At 41.8% G+C, this 19,843-nt stretch overlaps 1 protein-coding gene across 2 annotated transcripts in view; it reads left to right on the forward strand.

Moving 5' to 3' along the window:
- RASGRF2 (Ras protein specific guanine nucleotide releasing factor 2) overlaps positions 1 to 19,843 on the forward strand; it is a 256,768-nt gene that overhangs the window by 59,546 nt on the left and 177,379 nt on the right. For both annotated transcript variants that reach the window (XM_061151929.1, XM_061151930.1), the window contains exon 2: positions 11,397 to 11,503. In XM_061151929.1, the coding sequence (XP_061007912.1) occupies positions 11,397 to 11,503 (107 nt within the window). The remainder of the gene's footprint in view (positions 1 to 11,396; positions 11,504 to 19,843) is intronic.

Here is a 19,843-nt window from a genome sequence, read left to right on the forward strand (position 1 = left end):
ATTTGAAGCACAACCAAATATATCAACTTGGTTTAGCCATTCTTAAAATGACAGATTTTCTGACCCCTTGGCACAGTTTGACTCACTTCTCTGTGAAATTTGGAAGCCAGACATAATATATGTTCTTGTTGTGGTAGAAAACCACAGGTAGGCGGCAGTTAAAACACTTACTCCTTAAGTTGGATTCTACGTTAAATTCTTGTCCATTAAAATATGTTTAATAAAAGGATATATTCTGAGGCAGTTCTTAAATGGTGATACTGGATTTTATGCATGTTAATACTCTGCTTTACTCACAGTTTCAAATACATAGTCTACGTGTTGGCTTCTGTTGGGACGAAGCGTTCAGCAAACTCTTGCATGTCATTGAAACTGCAAAATACAACTCTTAAGCCTTTGGGAAAATTAGAAATCTTTTCATCATGAATATCAACCAACTACAAAAATATCCACAAGACCAAAACAACCAACAAACAACTGCCATAATAAAAACAGCATGACCTCTTCTTTTTTGTTTTTTTTGTTTTTTTTAATTTTTTCAGTGGGTTTTGTCATACATTGACATGAATCAGCACTAGATTTGCACGTATTCTCCATCCCGATCCCCCCTCCCACCTCCCTCTCCACCCGATTCCTCTGGGTCTTCCCAGTGCACCAGGCTTGAGCACTTGTCTCATGCATCCCACCTGGGCTGGTGATCTGTTTCACCATAGATAATATACATGCTGTTCTTTTGCAACATCCCACCCTCACCTTCTCCCACAGAGTTCAAAAGTCTGTTCTGTACTTCTGTGTCTCTTTTTCTGTTTTGCATATAGGGTTGTCGTTACCATCTTTCTAAATTCCATATATATGTGTTAGTATGCTGTAATGTTCTTTATCTTTCTGGCTTACTTCACTCTGTATAATGGGCTCCAGCTTCATCCATCTCATTAGAACTGGTTCAAATGAATTCTTTTTAATGGCTGAGTAATATTCCATGGTGTATATGTACCACAGCTTCCTTATCCATTCATCTGCTGATGGGCATCTAGGTTGCTTCCATGTACTGGCTATTATAAACAGTGCTGCGATGAACATTGGGGTGCACGTGTCTCTTTCAGATCTGGTTTCCTCGGTGTGTATGCCCAGAAGTGGGATTGCTGGGTCATATGGCAGTTCTATTTCCAGTTTTTTAAGAAATCTCCACACTGTTCTCCATAGTGGCTGTACTAGTTTGCATTCCCACCAACAGTGTAAGAGGGTTCCCTTTTCTCCACACCCTCTCCAGCATTTATTGCTTGTAGACTTTTGGATAGCAGCCATCCTGACTGGCGTGTAATGGTACCTCATTGTGGTTTTGATTTGCATTTCTCTGATAATGAGTGATGTTGAGCATCTTTTCATGTGTTTGTTAGCCATCTGTATGTCTTCTTTGGAGAAATGTCTGTTTAGTTCTTTGGCCCATTTTTTGATTGGGTCATTTATTTTTCTGGAATTGAGCTTCAAGAGTTGCTTGTATATTTTTGAGATTAATCCTTTGTCTGTTTCTTCATTTGCTATTATTTTCTCCCAATCTGAGGGCTGTCTTTTCACCTTACTTATAGTTTCCTTTGTTGTGCAAAAGCTTTTAAGTTTCATTAGGTCCCATTTGTTTAGTTTTCCTTTTATTTCCAATATTCTGGGAGGTGGGTCATAGAGGATCTTGCTGTGGTTTATGTCGGAGAGTGTTTTGCCTATGTTCTCCTCTAGGAGTTTTATAGTTTCTGGTCTTACATTTAGATCTTTAATCCATTTTGAGTTTATTTTTGTGTATGGTGTTAGAAAGTGTTCTAGTTTCATTCTTTTACAAGTGGTTGACCAGCTTTCCCAGCACCACTTGTTAAAGAGGTTGTCTTTTTTCCATTGTATATCCTTGCCTCCTTTGTCAAAGATAAGGTGTCCATAAGTTCGTGAATTTATCTCTGGGCTTTCTATTCTGTTCCATTGATCTATATTTCTGTCTTTGTGCCAGTACCATATTGTCTTGATGACTGTGGCTTTGTAGCAGAGTCTGAAGTCAGGCAGGTTGATTCCTCCAGTTCCATTCTTCTTTCTCAAGATTACTTTGGCTATTCGAGGTTTTTTGTATTTCCATACAAATTGTGAAATTATTTGTTCTAATTCTGTGAAAAATACCGTTGGTAGCTTGATAGGGATTGCATTGAATCTATAGATTGCTTTGGGTAGAATAGCCATTTTGACAATATTGATTCTTCCAATCCATGAGCATGGTATGTTTCTCCATCTGTTTGTGTCCTCTTTGATTTCTTTCATCAGTGTTTTATCGTTTTCTATGTATAGGTCTTTGAAACTCTCGCTGTTTGCAGATGACATGATCCTCTACATAGAAAACCCTAAAGACTCTTCCAGAAAATTACTAGAGCTAATCAATGAATATAGTAAAGTTGCAGGATATAAAATTAACACACAAAAATCCCTTGCATTCCTATATACTGACAATGAAAAAACAGAAAGAGAAATTAAGGAAACAATACCATTCACCACTGCAACAAAAAGCATGACCTCTTCTTAATTACCGAGTACCCACTATGCTGGTTCATAATTTTAATACATCCTACCCCCCACCATGTGCTTTTATCTGAGGAAAGCAGTGAGGGGAAAGCCTGAGGAACACTCAGATTACCCAGTTTTGCAGAGCTGGAACAAGTCCAGTGTCTGAGGCAGACTCAAGGTGACCGGCTTCCCGGAGAGAGCCGGCAGTTCTACCGCTATAGTAACAAGACATACTTCATGCTTTTCAAGACACTTTGATGAGTGTTACTGCATATCTTCACCTTAGTGGAGATCTTCACCTTCACCATTTGATCTTCAGGGTTAGTGAGAGACCTGGCCTTGTCCTCACTTGGCCCAGGAACAAACTGAGCTTGATAGGAGCTTGCCAGAGCTCACACTGAGTCATCCGAGACGGGACAGAATGCCGATGTCCTGCTTTCCAGCCTGGGGAGCCTGCTGCTGGACCACACTGCTGGCTCAGATGCACAGAAGTCTGTGAAGTAACCTGTGCTGAAGCGAAAATGCCCACGGCAAGACCTCTGAATCTCAAAGGTGAAAAGAAAGTGAACCAATAGGGAGAGAAAGCCTTCAGCATCTGGGATCTTTGTTCTTAAGAAGACCTGGTCGTAGCTGGGAGATTTGACATGTGTTTTAACAACAAAAAATGAGCTTCAGCCTATAGCCATGATGGGAAATGATGGTGTCTATGAAGTAGTTGGAAAATTCAGTCTCCTTTAATATACACGGAGTCTTCTTTGAAGCTAAAAGTATGAGATGGAGCTGTGGTTAAGAAATGATCGCACTATATGAACACCATCCCTGAGGCAGGAGAGAGAAATGCTTTCTATTCTAGAGACCAGTAGGGCTGGGTCCCAGATATAATGCTTTAGACGTTTCTTCAGGGTGTACCCCACTGGTGGCATGATGGTGACCGGATGCACTGGGCAGAGAAGTCTCTTGCAAGTAACGTTTCAGATGAGATTGGGCACGTTCATGTATGGCCATAGATACAAGTAACATTTCAGTGGCAGGAAATACAAAAGAGTAGGAATACCAGGGAGGAGGAGGGAAGGGAACGGTATAAAAAACTTGAAGTATCTCCCATTTTTAAATGCTCACCTATTATTTTCAGTCTGTCTTCTCTCATCTCCCTCTCACACGCTGCCAGGGCAGTGGCAGTAAACCTGATTTAGAGCAGTCTGTTCCTCTAGGGCTCAGGGATGGGATTCCTTTCTCTTACAGAGGGCCAGTCATGTTCTGGGGACATTAATTGAAATTCCTGTGACTGTTAAAGACAGTTTGGGTAAAGTTAAACCCCTGATGCAAAGAACTGACTCACTGGAAAAGACCCTAATGCTAAGAAAGGTTGAGGGCAGGAGGAGAAGAGGGCGACAGAGGATGTGATGGTTGGATGGCATCACTGACTCAGTGGACATGCTTTGAGCAAACTCTGGGAGATGGAGAAGGAAAGGGAAGCCTGGTGTGCTGCATTCCATGGGGTCCCAAAGAGTTGGACTCGACTCAGCAACTGAACAGCAATAACAAACCCCTGGGAGTGAAAATTAGTATGGGAGCACAGAAAACTCAGTTTTGTCAACATATCCAGTGTTTAAAATGTGTTTCATTTCCTCTCTACAAGCAGTAACAGAAGGGAGAAGAGAGGGGAAAAGGGAGAAAGAAGAAGATGTAATGAATCATAGCAAGATTAATATGAGCTCAGTCTTTATTATTGCTTGGGAAACGCACCTAGATTGGAGAATTGCTGTCCATGGTTTCCATCCGTCTCCACATCCAGGAATGCTTGGAGTCTCCCTGCTGACTGGGGTGGATGGTCACAGCAACACGTGGGGCTGCTGTGGGAGGAATATGCTCTGGGCTGCGGAGGGCCACGCAGCAGTGTCAGTCACATTCCTGGAGACTAGGAAGGCCAGACCCCAGGGCCCAGGCTGGGCTGGAGAGCTCTGCCTGGCTTTAGAGCCGTGCTGTGGTCACAGAGGCGCTGCCATGCCCGACTGCTGCATTCTCATGGTCACCAGCCCCCGGGGTGCAAGGCACCAAGTCGAGAACGTTGGAAGGCATCCCTTTCTTTATCCCATCCATTGTCTGACTCGCAAGGTCAGAAGTGTGGTTCTGGAGAGGGGACCATAGCTAGTTCCTGTAGGGGCCGAGCATAGGAAGAGGATTGAGGAGAATCATCTTCCTCAGAGGCTGCAGAGAGGGTTGGTTTTAGTTCTTTTACTCTAAAACTGAAAAATTTCAACAATATATATGATAATTTAAAACCCTGAAATGCCATCAAAATAATAATACATGTGGTACTGCAGTTTGTTTAAAAGAGGTTATTTTTCTGATACTTTAAGAAAACCCACAACGGTTTTTAATCTTTTCTGAACATCCCTGATTTGACTAACATCATTTACTTTTCTTGGGTATATAAGTAGTATTATAAAGACCTATGTGACCCTATGGATTGCAGCTCACCAGGCTCCTCTGTCCATGGGATTCTCCAGGCAAGAATACTGGAGTGGGTTGCCATTTCCTCCTGCAGGGGATCTTCCTGATCCAGGGACCTAATGCGAATCTCCTGCATTGCAGACAGATTCTTCCCTGCTGAGCCAGCAGGGATAGTTTTGAAAATGGATAATATCTTTATTGTTGATTATATAGCTATATGTGTTTATTGTTAATGACTCAATTTGAAAATGGAATGAGCGTATTTTTGTTGGCTGTATAGCTATAAGTGTTTATGTAAATGATCCAACCAATACAGAAATGTAGGAAGTGGAAGTGGCCCTATAATATTATTCCCCTACAGTTGCCACGATCGTAGCCATAAACTTGTTTCTAACTTGCAGAAGCCTAAGGACCAGAGTTTTAAATGAACTTGTATTCTCATATTGGGTTACGTTTGTTCTTTCTGCAAAAACACATAGCATAAATAGCAGCAAACCAATTATAATAAAAAACAAACAAATGGAAAATGAAAAGTCATATAAAGCTACAGTAGCTACCAATAAGACCCTGAATGTTTAAATTTCCTAGACCTGTTCATTGTGTTATCATTCTGGCATTTTGTAGTTATTGTTGGTAAGTGGTAAAACCCTTTAGTGAATCTGCCAACCTACCATATCTGTACTTACTGTTTTTCTATTATGAAGAACATCATAATATTCTGGTTTCCTTTTTTTGATAAAAATATGTATTTAGTAGCGTTAGTGGTGTTTCCAAATCTTATCTCTGGATGTCTACCTAGAGGTGATTATACAGTCATAAAATTGTCATATGTGGCTGTTTGAAGCAAGTTTATTTGGTTGATTATACCTCATGTTTTCTTTATGATGATCATTTATTCACCAAACATTATTGAGGGATTTGGGTACAAAGGGAAAAGTCCTACAGGGAAGAGAGACACGTGTGTAGACAGCTGTCTGGCTGTGTGAGGAGAGTGTGCACGAGGTTACTGAAACACAGAGGAGTGTGTGCGTACGTGCGTGCTCAGTCATCTCTGATTCTGCGACCCCATGGACTCACCAGGATCCATGGGATTTTTCCAGGCAAGAATACTGGAATAGGTTGCCATTTTCTTCTCCAAGGAATTTTCCTGACCCAGGGGTCGAACCCACGTCTCTTTCTTTGGCAGGCGGATTCTGTTACCGCTAAGCCACAACTGACCCCAAAGAGAAGAGAGGGACTCCTTTTTGCCAGAAGGAACCTCGGAAAGATTTAGTGGAATTGATGGTTCATGACACGAGTCAGGAAATTTCAATAAGAATTTTAGGTAGGAGAGGGACTGGAGAGTAAGAACGTCAAGACAAAGGTTTGCTCTGAGAGAGAAGGGAATTAACATTTGTTAAGTACCTACTGGGTGCCAGGCATTACATGTCAGCTAGTCCATCCTGTAAGTTTGTCTTTGGCCTCGTTGGCTAGAAGAGACTTAGTCTCAGAAAGGGTATCACCTGCCCAAAGTCTCTTAAGCTGTTACCACTTGGAGGAGTCAAGACTCACACCCAGGTCTGGTGACCCCAGAGACATACTCTATCAGTAACATGAGGCCAAGGAAAGAGCTTGTCTTCTTGAGGGAATGATGGGTTGATTGGCTAGAGTGTGGCATACTTAGGAGGAAAGAGGCAGAAATGAATTTAAAAATGGAGACTAAGGCCAGTTGGTAGGGTGTTAAGTTTGAGAATATGAACAAGCGTTTTTGTAAGTAGATACGAAAGCTCAGGTTTATCTTTAAGGAAGAGAATTCTGGTCACCTTGTTTGGCTGGGAGGGAGCTGAGTAAGACTGTGAGCAGGGTTGTATTAAGAGATTTATCCTCACTACACTTAGATGTGCAAACGTTTTTTTTCCCCCAAAATTTGAGCCAACTTTTTCATTAAGACCCCATCCATACATAATAAGTGGAGAAAAAAGAAGCTGCTGAGAATAGTAAATTTAGTCTGCTCCAATCATGTAAAAAGTTCAGTCGCTCAGTCATGTCTGACACTTTGCAACCCCGTGGACTGCAGCACGCAGGCCTCCCAGTTCATCACCAACTCCCATAGTTTACTCAAACTCATGCCCGTTAAGTCGGTGATGCCATCCAACCATCTCATCCTCTGTCGTCCCATACTCCTCCCACCTTCAATCTTCCTCAGCATCAGGGTCTTTTCTATGAGTCAGCTCCTTGCATCGCGTGGCCAAAGTATTGGAGTTTCAGCTTCAACTTCAGTCCTTCCAGTGAATATTCAGGACTGATTTCCTTTAGGATGGACTGGTTGGATCTCCTTGCAGTCCAAGGGACTCTCAAGAGTCTTCTCCAACACCACAGTTCAAGAGCATCAATTCTTCGGCGCTCAGCTTTCTTTATAGTCCAACTCTCACATCCATACATGACTACTGGAAAAACCATAGCCTTGACTAGATGGACCTTTGTTGGCGACGTAATGTCTCTGCTTTTTAATATGCTTTCTAGGTTGGTCATAACTTTTCTTCCAAGATGTAAGCGTCTTTTAATTTCATGGCTGCAGTCACCATCTGCAGTGATTTTCAAGCCCCCCAAAATAAACTCTCTCACTGTTTCCACTGTTTCCCCATCTATTTGCCATGAAGTGATGGGACTGGATGCCATGATCCTAGTTTTCTGAATGTTGAGCTTCAAGCCAACTTTTTCACTCTCCTCTTTCACTTTCATCAAGAGGCTCTTTAGTTCTACTTCACTTTCTGCATATCTGAGGTTATTGATATTGCATATCTGATAATACAACCTCAGATAAACACTTTCTGTGTCATCTGTATATCTGAGGTTATTTATATTTCTCCCAGGAATCTTGATTCCAGCTTGTGCTTCATCCAACCCAGCGTTTCTCATGATGTACTCTGTATATAAGTTAAATAAGCAGGGTGGCAATATACAGCCTTGACACACTCCTTTTCCTATTTGGAACCAGTCAGTTGTTCCATGTCCAGTTCTAACTGTTGCTTCTTGACCTGCATACAGATTTCTCAGGAGGCAGGTCAGGTGGTCTGATATTCCCATCTCTTTACAAATTTTCCACAGTTTGTTTTGATCCACACAGTCAAAGTCTTTGGCATAGTCAATAATGCAGAAATAGATGTTTTTCTGGAACTCTCTTGCTTTTTCAATGATCCAGTGGATGTTGGCAATTTGATCTCTGGTTCCTCTGCCTTTTCTAAAACCAGCTTGAACATCTGGAAGTTCGTGGTTTGCATACCGTTGAAGCCTGGCTTGGAGAATTTTGAGCATTATTTTGCTAGTTTGTGAGTGCAATTGTGCGGTAGTTTGAGCATTCTTTGGCATTGCCTTTCTATGGGATTGTAATGAAAACAGACTTTTCATTTTCAAAACCCGTCCCGAGGCCACTGCTGAGTTTTCCAAATTTGCTGGCATACTAAGTGCAACACTTTCACAGCATCATCTTTTAGGATTTAAAATAGCTCACTTGGAACTCTATCACCTCCACTAGTTTTGTTTGTAGTGATGCTTCCTAAGACCCACTTGACTTCACATTGCAGGATGTCTGGCTAGGTGAGTGATCACACCATCGTGATTATCTGGGTCATGAAGATCTTTTATGTATAGTTCTATGTATTCTTGCCACCTCTGCTTAATATCTTCTGCTTCTGTTAGGTCCATACCATTTGTGTCCTTTATTGAGCCCATCTTTGCATGAAATGTTCCCTTGGTATCTTTAATTTTCTTGAAGAGATCTCTAGTCTTTCCTATTCTATTGTTTTCCTCTATTTCTTTGCATTGATCACTGAGGAAGGCTTTCTTATCTCTCCTTGCTATTCTTTGGAACTCTGCATTCAAATGGGTATATCTTTCCTTTTCTTCTTTGCTTTTCGCTTCTCTTCTTTTCACAGCTATTTGTAAGGCCTCCTCAGACAGCCATTTTGCTTTTTTGCATTTCTTTTTCTTGGGGATGGTCTTGATCCCTGTCTCCTGTACAGTGTCATGAACTTCCGTCCGTAGTTCATCAGGCACTCTGTCTATCAGGTCTAGTCCCTTAAATCTATTTCTCACTTCCACTGTATAATCATTAGGGATTTGATTTAGATCCTACCTGAATGGTCTAGTGGTTTTCCCTACTTTCTTCAATTTAAGTAAAAAGTAATTCTTTCTTTCTTCTGTGCCTCCCTAAGATAGTATCTCAGTATGGGGGGCTCCCTGTTCTTGAGATTGCATGGATGTTTATCAGTCGTTGGGGGGTGGTCCTTGCTGGTGCTGACAGGGGTCTGGCATTTATTCTAGCTCTGCCTTGGTCATCTGATGTTGAAATGTGTGGCTGCTGCCACTTGCGGTCCAAGCTCTCTCAGGTCAGTTGGGGCTCAGGTGTCTGTTTTGTCCATCGTAAACTGAATTCATATCAGAGCAAGACCAGAACACACAAAGAAGGCTTTTTGAATAGTTTAGCCTGAATAATTTGCAGGCACATGTAGAGACAGTATTTTGATTATTTGAATTTGTTTAGTGAACTCCTGGAAATGTAACCGGTACTCTCAAAACTCTTTCCATCATTGGCATGCCTGAGACATGGTCTAACCTTTGGATGTACTTCTGCTAATGTAATTACCTTGCTGTCTTTTAAAGGTGGGTTTTAATTGGGTTCCCAAGCAGCAGCTGCTGTTGAGGTGCTAGTTACAGACTTTCAATAACAGATTCATTGTTTCCTCTTCCTGGACTGGGCATCTGGCCTTGGATGGTAGCCAGCTGTTGCTGAAATGCCATCACTTATAGGATTGCCCTTTAAACCACTGATTTGTTATTTTGTTGACTTTCAATTCCTTTCCTCTCAAATTTAACTGGAGCTTTATTGAATACAGTGCTAAACTCAATTCTTCCCCTCCTCAGTGGCCTTTTCATCAGGTTATTTCCCTCTAGTTCATAGCATTTAGTCCTCTGGCTGGACAAGAGGTTTGAGAATTAAAGACAGCTTGTCATTTATGGGCTCAGGCCTGTCTGTGGGGTAGTGCAGTGGATTCTGTCACAGGCAAGTCTTCTGATGATGTATGCCGAGGTAACACGAGAAGTCTCTTGGCAAGTTTTTGCCTTTTTTGTAAAATTGTGCTGAAAATTCTAGGGTTTTTAAGAATTTATCTCTAGGATTGTTGTCCTGAAGGATTTTTTAAATTATAGTATAAATGGTTTATAATATTATATTGGTTTCAAGTGTAAAAGATAGTGATTGAGTGTTATTATAGATTAAAAGCTTTTGTCCTGAGTATTTTTAATTTGTTTGAAGAAAATGAGCCTGTAATGATCATACTGAATAAAGAGAAGTTTGCAGGGCTGGTAAGGTGGGACAACAGAAAGAACTTGGGTTTTATCTTTGGTTTTTAACCTCAGAGCAGCGGTGTGGGACTGGTCATTTTCAGGCCCCAGGATGAAACTGTGGGCAGGCCCAGTGTATTTTCTGATCATTCTCATATAATAAAAAGTTCTCCAGTCATATTTCCTTCCCAGACAGTCTCAGCTTGGTAATTAATACATCTAGCCTCAGACAGACTGATTTAAAGTGACACCTTCCCCTGTCCCTGACTCAGATTCTAGGTTCACTTCATCAAATTCCACCCAAGGAAAACCTATTGGTAATTTTATTAGAATATATTGAAATTACAAATTAATTTTTTCTTTAGAGGTGATAAACTTATTTTCTTACGTCCTTCGACTGTTTATATTTCTTTGCTATTGCAAATGCTGTGTTTTCAAAATTAAGTTTCTTATTTGTTGATATTATACCAAAGTGCAATAAATTTTGTAAATTGATTTTGTATCCAATAATTTTGAGGGATGTTCTTATTTTAATAGTGTTTCAGTGGATTTTTAGTATAGGCACTTACATCATCTGTGCAAAATGATTTCCCCCCCTTGCTTTCCATTTCTTTTTTCCTTTATTTTTCTATGTTGCCCTCCAGACAGAATTGGTATTTAGAAGTGGTGATAATTGCCATTTTTCTTATTCTTGATTTAAGAAGGGCTGCTTGTAATAATTTACCATTAGTTGAATTGTTTATAGTAAGTTTTTGGTAGAAATCCGTCATTAGGTTCAGAAATTTCACTGTCGAGTTTACAAAGAATTTTAATCATGTGTTTGTATAGCATTTTACCAAATACCTTTTCTGTATGTGAAATATTGTAAGTTGAATCTTACTGAGGGACATTAAGATGCAATCTCTGGTGTCTTCTAGGTGCAAAGTCATTGCCAAGTAGACTGGGAGTGTTATTACATTTTGAAATATGATTTACATAATGCTAATGCATTTTGTAAGCATAATATATGCTTTGTAGGGAAATACTATGTTATTATGCTATTATGCTTCAAAAATAAAATGCAACTTTTTTTTTTTTCTTTCCAGTATTACTTTACTGTTCTTTTTGGCCACGAAGGTCAGAAACCACTAGAGCTGCGCTGTGAGGAGGAGCAGGATGGTAAAGAGTGGATGGAGGCCATTCACCAAGCCAGGTATGGGAGCCACTGGATTGTCTGGGTCTTGCATTGAGGTTTCACCATTGGTACTAGTTTTGGGTGAACTTGTAATTCCAAGTTGAATTTCCCCTTAATATCTCCTCCTTAGTCATGTGGAGATGATTCTTTGCACTTTCTGTGGCTATATTCTCGCTGAAGATTAAAGTTAATAGATACAGCAATAGTAATGATTACTGAAGACAGGGTTGGGGCCTATGTGCCAGGCTCTGTTATAAGTGCCTCTCAATGAAGGAATCTGTTAAATGCTTGGATTCACTCATCCTCTCAACAATCTGTGAGAGGCATGTCATGGTTAACCCCTCTTTTACAGATAAGGAAATCAAGGCCCGGAGAGTTAGTTTGCGTGCCTGAGGCCTCACAGCTAGCGAGTGGTGGCACTGGGATACAGACCCAGCTGAGCCTCCACTCGGAAACCCTACCCTGTGCAGCCTGGTTATGGAGAAGGGCGACACCAGCTGCCATCTGGGGAGATAGAAGAGTGTGCTTTTGCTTTCTCCTAAGAAATACCAGAAAGGTAGACATGAGCACACTTGGCCTCAAACGGCAATGAGAAATCCAAAAGAGACACAGGCAGACCTCTGTCTTTTATTTTTCTTATTCAGTTCCAAAGTCCTGTCTGTTTTTGCTTTGAATGGCTTTTTGCCTGTCCCCAGCGTGACTCCCTGCTTCAAGTTTCAGGGCGAAAGTCAGTCTGGGACACGTGACTTTTTCTTTGCCGGACATGACCCCCCCTCCTTCTCCTATAAGTCCATTCACATCTGTGTCTGTCCCTACCACCCACTCCCAGACCCTTTCCCCACAAGCCAGCGCTCACTGGGCCCCTTCTACAAATGACCACACTGCTTGCTTTATTACATGTGGAATATTTAACAACTTAGTACAATGTGGGTTATTGTTCACATATTTCACACGTGTGATTTCTGTTTCCTGAGCTGGACTGTAGACAGCCTGAGAGGAGGAGGATGGGGACACATTCATTTCTGAATGAAGCACAGTGCTGAGGATGTAGTAGGTCATCAGGAAATATTTTCACACTGATTATAAAGATTTAAGGTGCTGTCCTGAGTGAGTGTAGGCTGTTCTTTGAGCCCTGAAGGCTTTTTTCCCCCCTTCTCCCCTCTGCTCCCTTCCCTTTCCCTCCTTTCATCCCCTTCCCCTCTTCTTTCTTCAGCTACTGTATAATGTTGACTGCTTGCCCTGTGGCAGGCAGCATTCTAAGTGCTCTGCATATTTATCTTAAAAAAAAAAAGTCCTCCCAGCTACCAGTAGGGTATTATTAACTCTGTTTTACAGGTGAGAAGACAAAGGTTCATGATGATTAAGATATCGGCCAAGGTGTAAAAAGCTGGTTAAAAGGAAGAGGGAAGGGCTGGGACTCGAGCTCAGGTCTCTCTGACTCCACAACCTTTAACCAATGTTCTATATTGTGTTAGTCTTCGTTATTGTCTCTTTGTCTCTTCCTCTAGTTCAAAGATGAAAGTGTATTAATGTCAGGTTAGGGTTGAGAGTAGATGTTACTTGCAAAAGATTTCAGTTCCTTTTCTTTCCTTCTCTCCAATTTCTTTGAAATGCGCATGGTTGGAGACCAAATGCTCCTCTCCAAGGGGGACCCCAAGGCAGCTTCCTAACATCAGGATCCAGGCACACTGCTCAGCCATCTTCACTCTCAGGGTCTCTGTCTGACGGTTTTGCTCCAGACTTAAGGCTAATGCAGACTGACTCGCTGTAGAAAGAAAGTCAGGTTTTCAAAGGTGAAAGAAGTATCAAGTTGGCAAGGTAGAACCCTTGGGTCATTTCCAGACACAGTCTTTGTGACCACTTCTGTTCCTTTCTACCTGGGAGTTAAAATAAAGTAAATAATTTAAAACACGTGTATTTGCCCATTTTTTTTTAATCTTTCCAGAAGACCCGAGTACCATTAGCAGCCTAAATTCCTTTGTAGTTGCCAAGCAGACATTGTGGTGAACCAAATAGAGTATGAATTACTTTAAAGTGGTAAAATTTCAAGTAAGAGGTTTTTTGGTATACCAGGAAAACTTGGTCATATATGTGTAAGTAGGTTGATGTTGACTGCCATATGATCAATCCAGGGCTTACATGATTTTGTCAGGAAGCGTAGATTTTAGAAACCACTTTAGTGCTTTAGTTAATCCAATGGTAAAAATTTTCTTCTCTTTTAGATGTGAAGATTTGGTTATTAATTGATCATTTTTCTTGGTGTCCTGACTTTTGGACCATTAAATTTGCTCTTCCTTTGATTTGAGGTCCAGGACTCCATTATTTGATGACTTCCTTTTAATTTGACTGCTTTACACCTGACTTCTTATAGTTGACTTTTTGCATTGAGATGCTTCTTAAATTCTTGCTTTCTAAATCACAGAAGATAATAACTTTTTCATTTACATTTCATTAAGTCAAGTTTTTGGTGTAAACTTGGGTCTGTGAAATTCATCCTGACTGTTTGTAAATGAGCAGAGCCAGAAAGTTAATGAGGCTGATTCAGAGAAAGAATTTGTCAGCCCTTTTTGCTTGGCATTGTGCTAATTAAACAACTGGTTGGTAACTAAACATTTCACCTTTAGAGGACAGCCTGATGGCATTACTTTGGTATTACTGCCTTTTTAATAGCAGATGCTCAATAATTATGGTTTTATTGATCCCTCTTTTTAAGTATGAGCTTTTGATGAACTGATGAGTATTTTAGCCTGGGACTAGTTCTTTTCTGAGCTACAGATCCTTCTGTAGGTACTACACAGAAACAGGGACTGCTGAGAATCCTTTTGATCACTGCTTCTGTTTTCCTGGGGTGTTTATCAGTACTGGCCTGGGTGTTCTATCTTTGGGGTGTCATGAGAATCACATTCTTAAGGCTGGCTTTTGTACTTCTGAGCTGGATTGACTTGATTTGCTTTCAGATGATCTTTAGGTCGTTTCCTGGCATGTTCAGTTGCATGTTTTCTTCCTTAGATCTGGCCCAGGAAGACATCTTTTTGGAAGTTGATATTCTCATTTTGAAGCTTTGACCTTGTCCAGGAAGCTTGTTTTACAGTTTTGCTCAAAGTTGATCGATATTACATTTCTAGAAATTGGCACATTTAAAATATCATTTCGTCATGTATTACTGGCATTGGTTCACGGGAAGGTGATAGCAAGGCTTAGTCTTTTTTTGTTGAGATGAGGTGAAGTCAAGAGTATTTTAATAGTAATGAAGTCTGTGCTTGTTCTAGAAATGGTTTACTATTTAGGTATGGAGGTTTAGACATTTCCAGTAACTTGGTATTTCTTTGTTCTCTTAGCCACATCTGTCCACCATGGTTGATTCAGTTGTAGACACTGTTGTAGTTGTTGTTCAGTTGCTCAGTTGTATCTGACTTATTGCAACCCCATGGACTGCCGCACGCCAGGCTACCCTGTCCTTCACCAGCTCCCGGAGCTTGCTCAAACTCATGTCCATTGAGTCAGTGATGCCATCCAACCATCTCATCCTCTGTTGTCCCCTTCTCCTCCTGCCTTCAATTTTTCCCAGCATCAAGGTCTTTTCTAATGAGTCAACTCTTCGCATCAGGTGGCCAAAGTATTAGAGTTTCAGCTTCAACATCAGTCCTTCCAATAAATATTCAGGATTGATTTCCTTTAGGATTGACTACTTTGATCTCCTTGCAGTCCCAGGGACTCTCAAGAGTCTTCTCCAACACCACAGTTCAAAAGCATCAATTCTTCAGCACTCAGTCTTCTTTATGGTAGACATTATGACAATCCAAAGCACTGATCCAGTTGATTGTGGGTCTTTAGGGCTCATTGGCTGACATGACAATGTCCACAGCTCTTTTTCTCTGAGTTTCATCTGCTGGAGCCCTGAGCAAACGGAACCTCAGAAGTTAGAAGGTAGTCATGTCCTGGAAGAGGATCCAGTTGAACCAGAGGTACCAAGGCTTTTCCCATTCTGATCTAAGCATAACACCTGAAGGACCTGGTTGATGACAGTTGGGGAAAGAGGTAGGTGGAGAGTATTTCAGAGTTGTAGGGGGTAGACTTCAAAGGATCTTGTGCCCGCCTAGAAATGGACAGTGTTGGACCAGGGTGGCATCTAACATGTCTCTTGGATCCCTAGCTTGGATGGCATCAGTCCCTGAGAGGGGATATGATGACTGAGAGGAGGACTGTGGGGCAGGATGACAAGTGCTGGCCAGGAAGGGCTTCTGCAGGGGACTGTGGGGTATGAATGCCTGGAGGGGGTAATAGGGAACCGGGCAATACTGGTGGGTCTCCTTGCCCATTGATATGTCAGGTATGGGAGAATGAGCATCAGGGGCTCCTAGAGAAGTCAGGTATGTCCTGAGAGGAGAGCTGGCTCTGGGTTTCTACCAGGTCTGAGGTCAGGGGAGGGCTTGTGAAACATCAGGGGCACAGAGAATGTGGTGCCTGGTATTGCACATCATGGGGTGTGTGTGGCTTTGTTCACTTGCAGAGCTCTTGCTTATGCTGTCAGTGTTTGAGACAGTTCTGCTATCTTTTGCCTGCTTTGCCTCCAGCTTCTCCAGCTAAAACTCCACACCCTCCCTCGGTGCTCTTTCCTCCCTTTTGTGTGTGCCTATGGCAGGTGGCCCTTAGGTTTTCCTTCGTGGGGAAGGTATTTGCAAGAGAAAAAGGAACTGAGCGTGTGACTCCGTCCCATAGAGCTCACGTCAGGTTTTGTTTGGCTAAGGCTTGACGCAGCCCTTTCCTTCACCCTGTCAGTTCTGAACTTGATGAGTGGAGAAACTTAATCCTCCAGTTAAGATTTTCGGTTAAACCTTGTCCTCTTGTCCACTAAAGAAAGCTCTAATCCAGCTTCTTGGGTCTGTTTTTATCTATAGTCCTTTTGATTACATGTGTCTGAGGCAGCCTGTTGTTCATGTTCTCTATCTCTTCACCTCTTCCTCTAAAACACACACACACACCCGCCCCCCCATTGGTAATTGCACTAAACACCTAATGCTTGTAACCTCATTCTTTTTACCTGGCTAGAGGCTTAATCCATACAAAAACATGTATGGATGTGAGAGTTGGACTATAAAGAAAGCTGAGCACCGAAGAATTGATGCTTTTGAACTGTTGTGTTGGAGAAGACTCTTGAGAGCCCTTGGACTGCAAGGAGATCCAACCAGTCCATCCTAAAGGAGATCAGTCCTGGGTGTTCATTGGAAGGACTGATGCTGAAGCTGAAACTCCAGTACTCTGGCCATCTGATGCGGAGAGCTGACTCATTAGAAAAGACCCTGATGCTGGGAAAGATTGAGGGCAGGAGGAGAAGGGGACGACAGAGGATGAGATGGCTGGATGGCATCACCGACACAATGGACATGGGTTTGGGTGGACTCCGGGAGTTGGTGATGGACAGGGAGGCCTGGCGTGCTGCGGTTCATGGGGTCACAAAGAGTCAGATACAACTGAGTGACTGAACTGAACTGAGAGGCTTAATTTGGAGCAAAGTATAAATACAAAATCTCTCTGACACTGAAGGCCACTGTGTGTATCCTGTCATCCCCATAAAATTAGCACTTTGTGGAATGTGCATGGGGAAGTCCCTCACAAGTCAGAAGAGTGATTACATAGAAAAACTGAAAATGTTTTATGTATCACAGCAAAGCCACAAGACTAGGAAATCAGAAACGTATGGTAATGTTATACAGCCTAAAGCAATCCCAAGGCCATATTTTGTATTCTTCTTGTAACAGTAAGACTGCCACTATTAAAAAGCTGAAGAGGTGGATGTTGTGTGTTTGAGATATTGTCTTTCTTTACCAAGAACGTCTGTCAGACCTCTGCCTCCACATCTGCCACAATGAAAGGGATTTCAGCACTTTTTTCCTTAGAGTGTGAAGAGTGCAACACAAAAGAAAAGAAGAGGAGTCGTGTTTGTGGACTGAAGGGTTTGCTTGGTTGGATAGTAGAAACTGTTTTCTGTGGAGAAAAACTGGGCTTGAATTGTCTTATTTGCAGCCCTTTGTTAATCCTTCTACCCGCCAGTTATCTTTCCTGTTCCCCACAGAGTGTTTGCTTCAGATGCTTGTCTTGTCTCCTTCCTTAAGCGTCAGCGGACACCACGGTGCGACCTTGCGTCTCTACTCACAGAGCAGGCCCTCATGTGCATGTGGGCTCACCCCCTACAGGGCCTCTGGTTCAAGGAAGATCTCTACCATTGGCTTCTTCCCTCTGATTCTCTTGCTGGATAATTGATTCATTTCTCTCTTATAGTTCCAATGGGTTTCCCTGAACCTCCTCTCTCCCTTTATCCTGCTCACCGTGACTTTTCTCTTGTGTTCTTTGGTTTTTCTTAAATATTTTTCTCCCACCTAAAAACCAGAAATCCTTTGTCTTGGCCCTAAATCCTCCTCTATCTGCTGACCACTCTTGAAAGTGCAGCCAGGTTTCTTGGAGAAATGATTTGTTTGTTCTTTCTTTGTACACACTCCTGCTCTTTCCAGCCTCTGGGGGTGGGTTTCTGTCTCTGCCCCACTGAAGCTGTGTCACCTGGGTCAACATGACTTTCCAGAGCTTTTCCTTCCTTATGTAACTTCAACTTGCTGTTTTGTATTTAATACTTATTTTTTGAATTACACGAATAATACCTATAAATGCAAGTTCTCCAAAAAGAAAATGAAAATTTAAACAATGCAAAAGTGGAGAGGGTAAAAAGTTCTAGTTTCCACTCATCTTCCCCTGTCCCCCAACATTCCCCAAGCCTACTTATTTCCAAAGAGGTACTTACTGGTCACAATTTGTTCCATTTTTTTTTCCCCCCTACATATTTGCACATGTGTCTATAGATAGACTGATACTCAGTAAGCCCAAAACTAAACTCATAGTTTTCTGCAAGAGGTCTCCCTTCCAAATGTGTATCATTCTGATCTGTCCTCCACACAATTACTGGAGTACCCTTTCTGAAGAAGACATCGGATCTTCTAGAAGAATTCCAGGGTGCCCTTGAGTAATTTTAGTTATTAGAGTCAATTTTCTTATGATATAAACATTTAAACAGATCCAGGGGTTGGGAGAATACTATGATGGTCCCCCATGTTGCTTGTAAGGAAAAAAAAGATTCATTCATTCACCTGATGTTTATTCCTTCCCTAGCAAGTTCTGGGATGCAGTGAGCCAGTCAAGCAAGGACCCTCCTGAGCTGACCTTTGGGAGCTTCTCGTGCTGTTCCCCTGCACACACACCACCCCCCACCGTGTCCTGAGCTCAGGAATTCTGATGTGCTGGGGTGTCCCTCCAGCCTGAATAACTCCGGCTCATCTTTCAGGCTCAGTTCTCAGTCATCTGCACCATCTTCCTGGATGTGCTTTCTTCAGCTCTAGGAAGTGCTGACCATTCCCTTCTTTGGCCCCCCACTGTAACCTCTTATTTATCTCTGAGCCTCTATGAGATTATTGCATTGATTTGTTTCTCTGCTTCTCCCTGTCAGCTTGAATTCCTTCAACGCAAATGTGTCCTGCTCATCTCTTATCCCTGCTCTTGGCACAGGGCCACGCTGCTTTTCAGAAATGTGTGTACCAGTTTAATCTCCTTCTGCTAGGGCATGAGAAAGCTGGAATCATTTTTAAAAATCTTTATTATATTGATGGGTAGAGAATGGTACCTTCTGTAATGAGTATTTCCTTGATTATTGGTGAGACTATTTTTTGCTATTGTTAATATTTGTCTCTATTACCTATATGAATTACTGTCTCAGATCCATTTCCCATTTTTCCAATTGGTGTTTTTCTTATCAGTTTGTTTTTGAGCTCTTTGTATGACAAAGGTATTTTCTATTTTTCATATTTGTTATAAGCCTATGTCATTTTTTGTCTTGTACTTACATCTATGGCATTTTTTGACATAAAGAATTTTTGATTTATCATGCAGTGAAAATACTGCTTTTGGGAAGAGATCATCCCATTGCTTTGTAAAAAGCATTATTATTTTTAAAATTGAGATGTAATTCGCATACCATAAAAATCCACCATTTTAAAGTTTGTGATTTAGTGATTTCTGGTATAGTCACAAAGTTACGCAACCATCAGTTCAGTTCAGTTCAGTCGCTCAGTCGTGTCTGACTCTTTGCGACCCCATGAACTGCAGCACGCTAGGCCTCCCTGTCCATCACCAACTCCCGGAGTCCATCTAAAACCATATCCATCAAGTTGGTGATGCCATCCAACCGTCTCATCCTCTGTCGTCCCCTTCTCCTATGCCCTCAATCTTTCCCAGCATCAGGGTCTTTTCAAATGAGTCAGCTCTTCACATCAGGTGGCCAAAGTATTGGAGTTTCAGCTTCAACTTCAGTCCTTC

The sequence above is a fragment of the Dama dama genome, chromosome 9 (assembly GCF_033118175.1).
Source record: "Dama dama isolate Ldn47 chromosome 9, ASM3311817v1, whole genome shotgun sequence".
Lineage (NCBI taxonomy): Eukaryota > Metazoa > Chordata > Mammalia > Artiodactyla > Cervidae > Dama > Dama dama.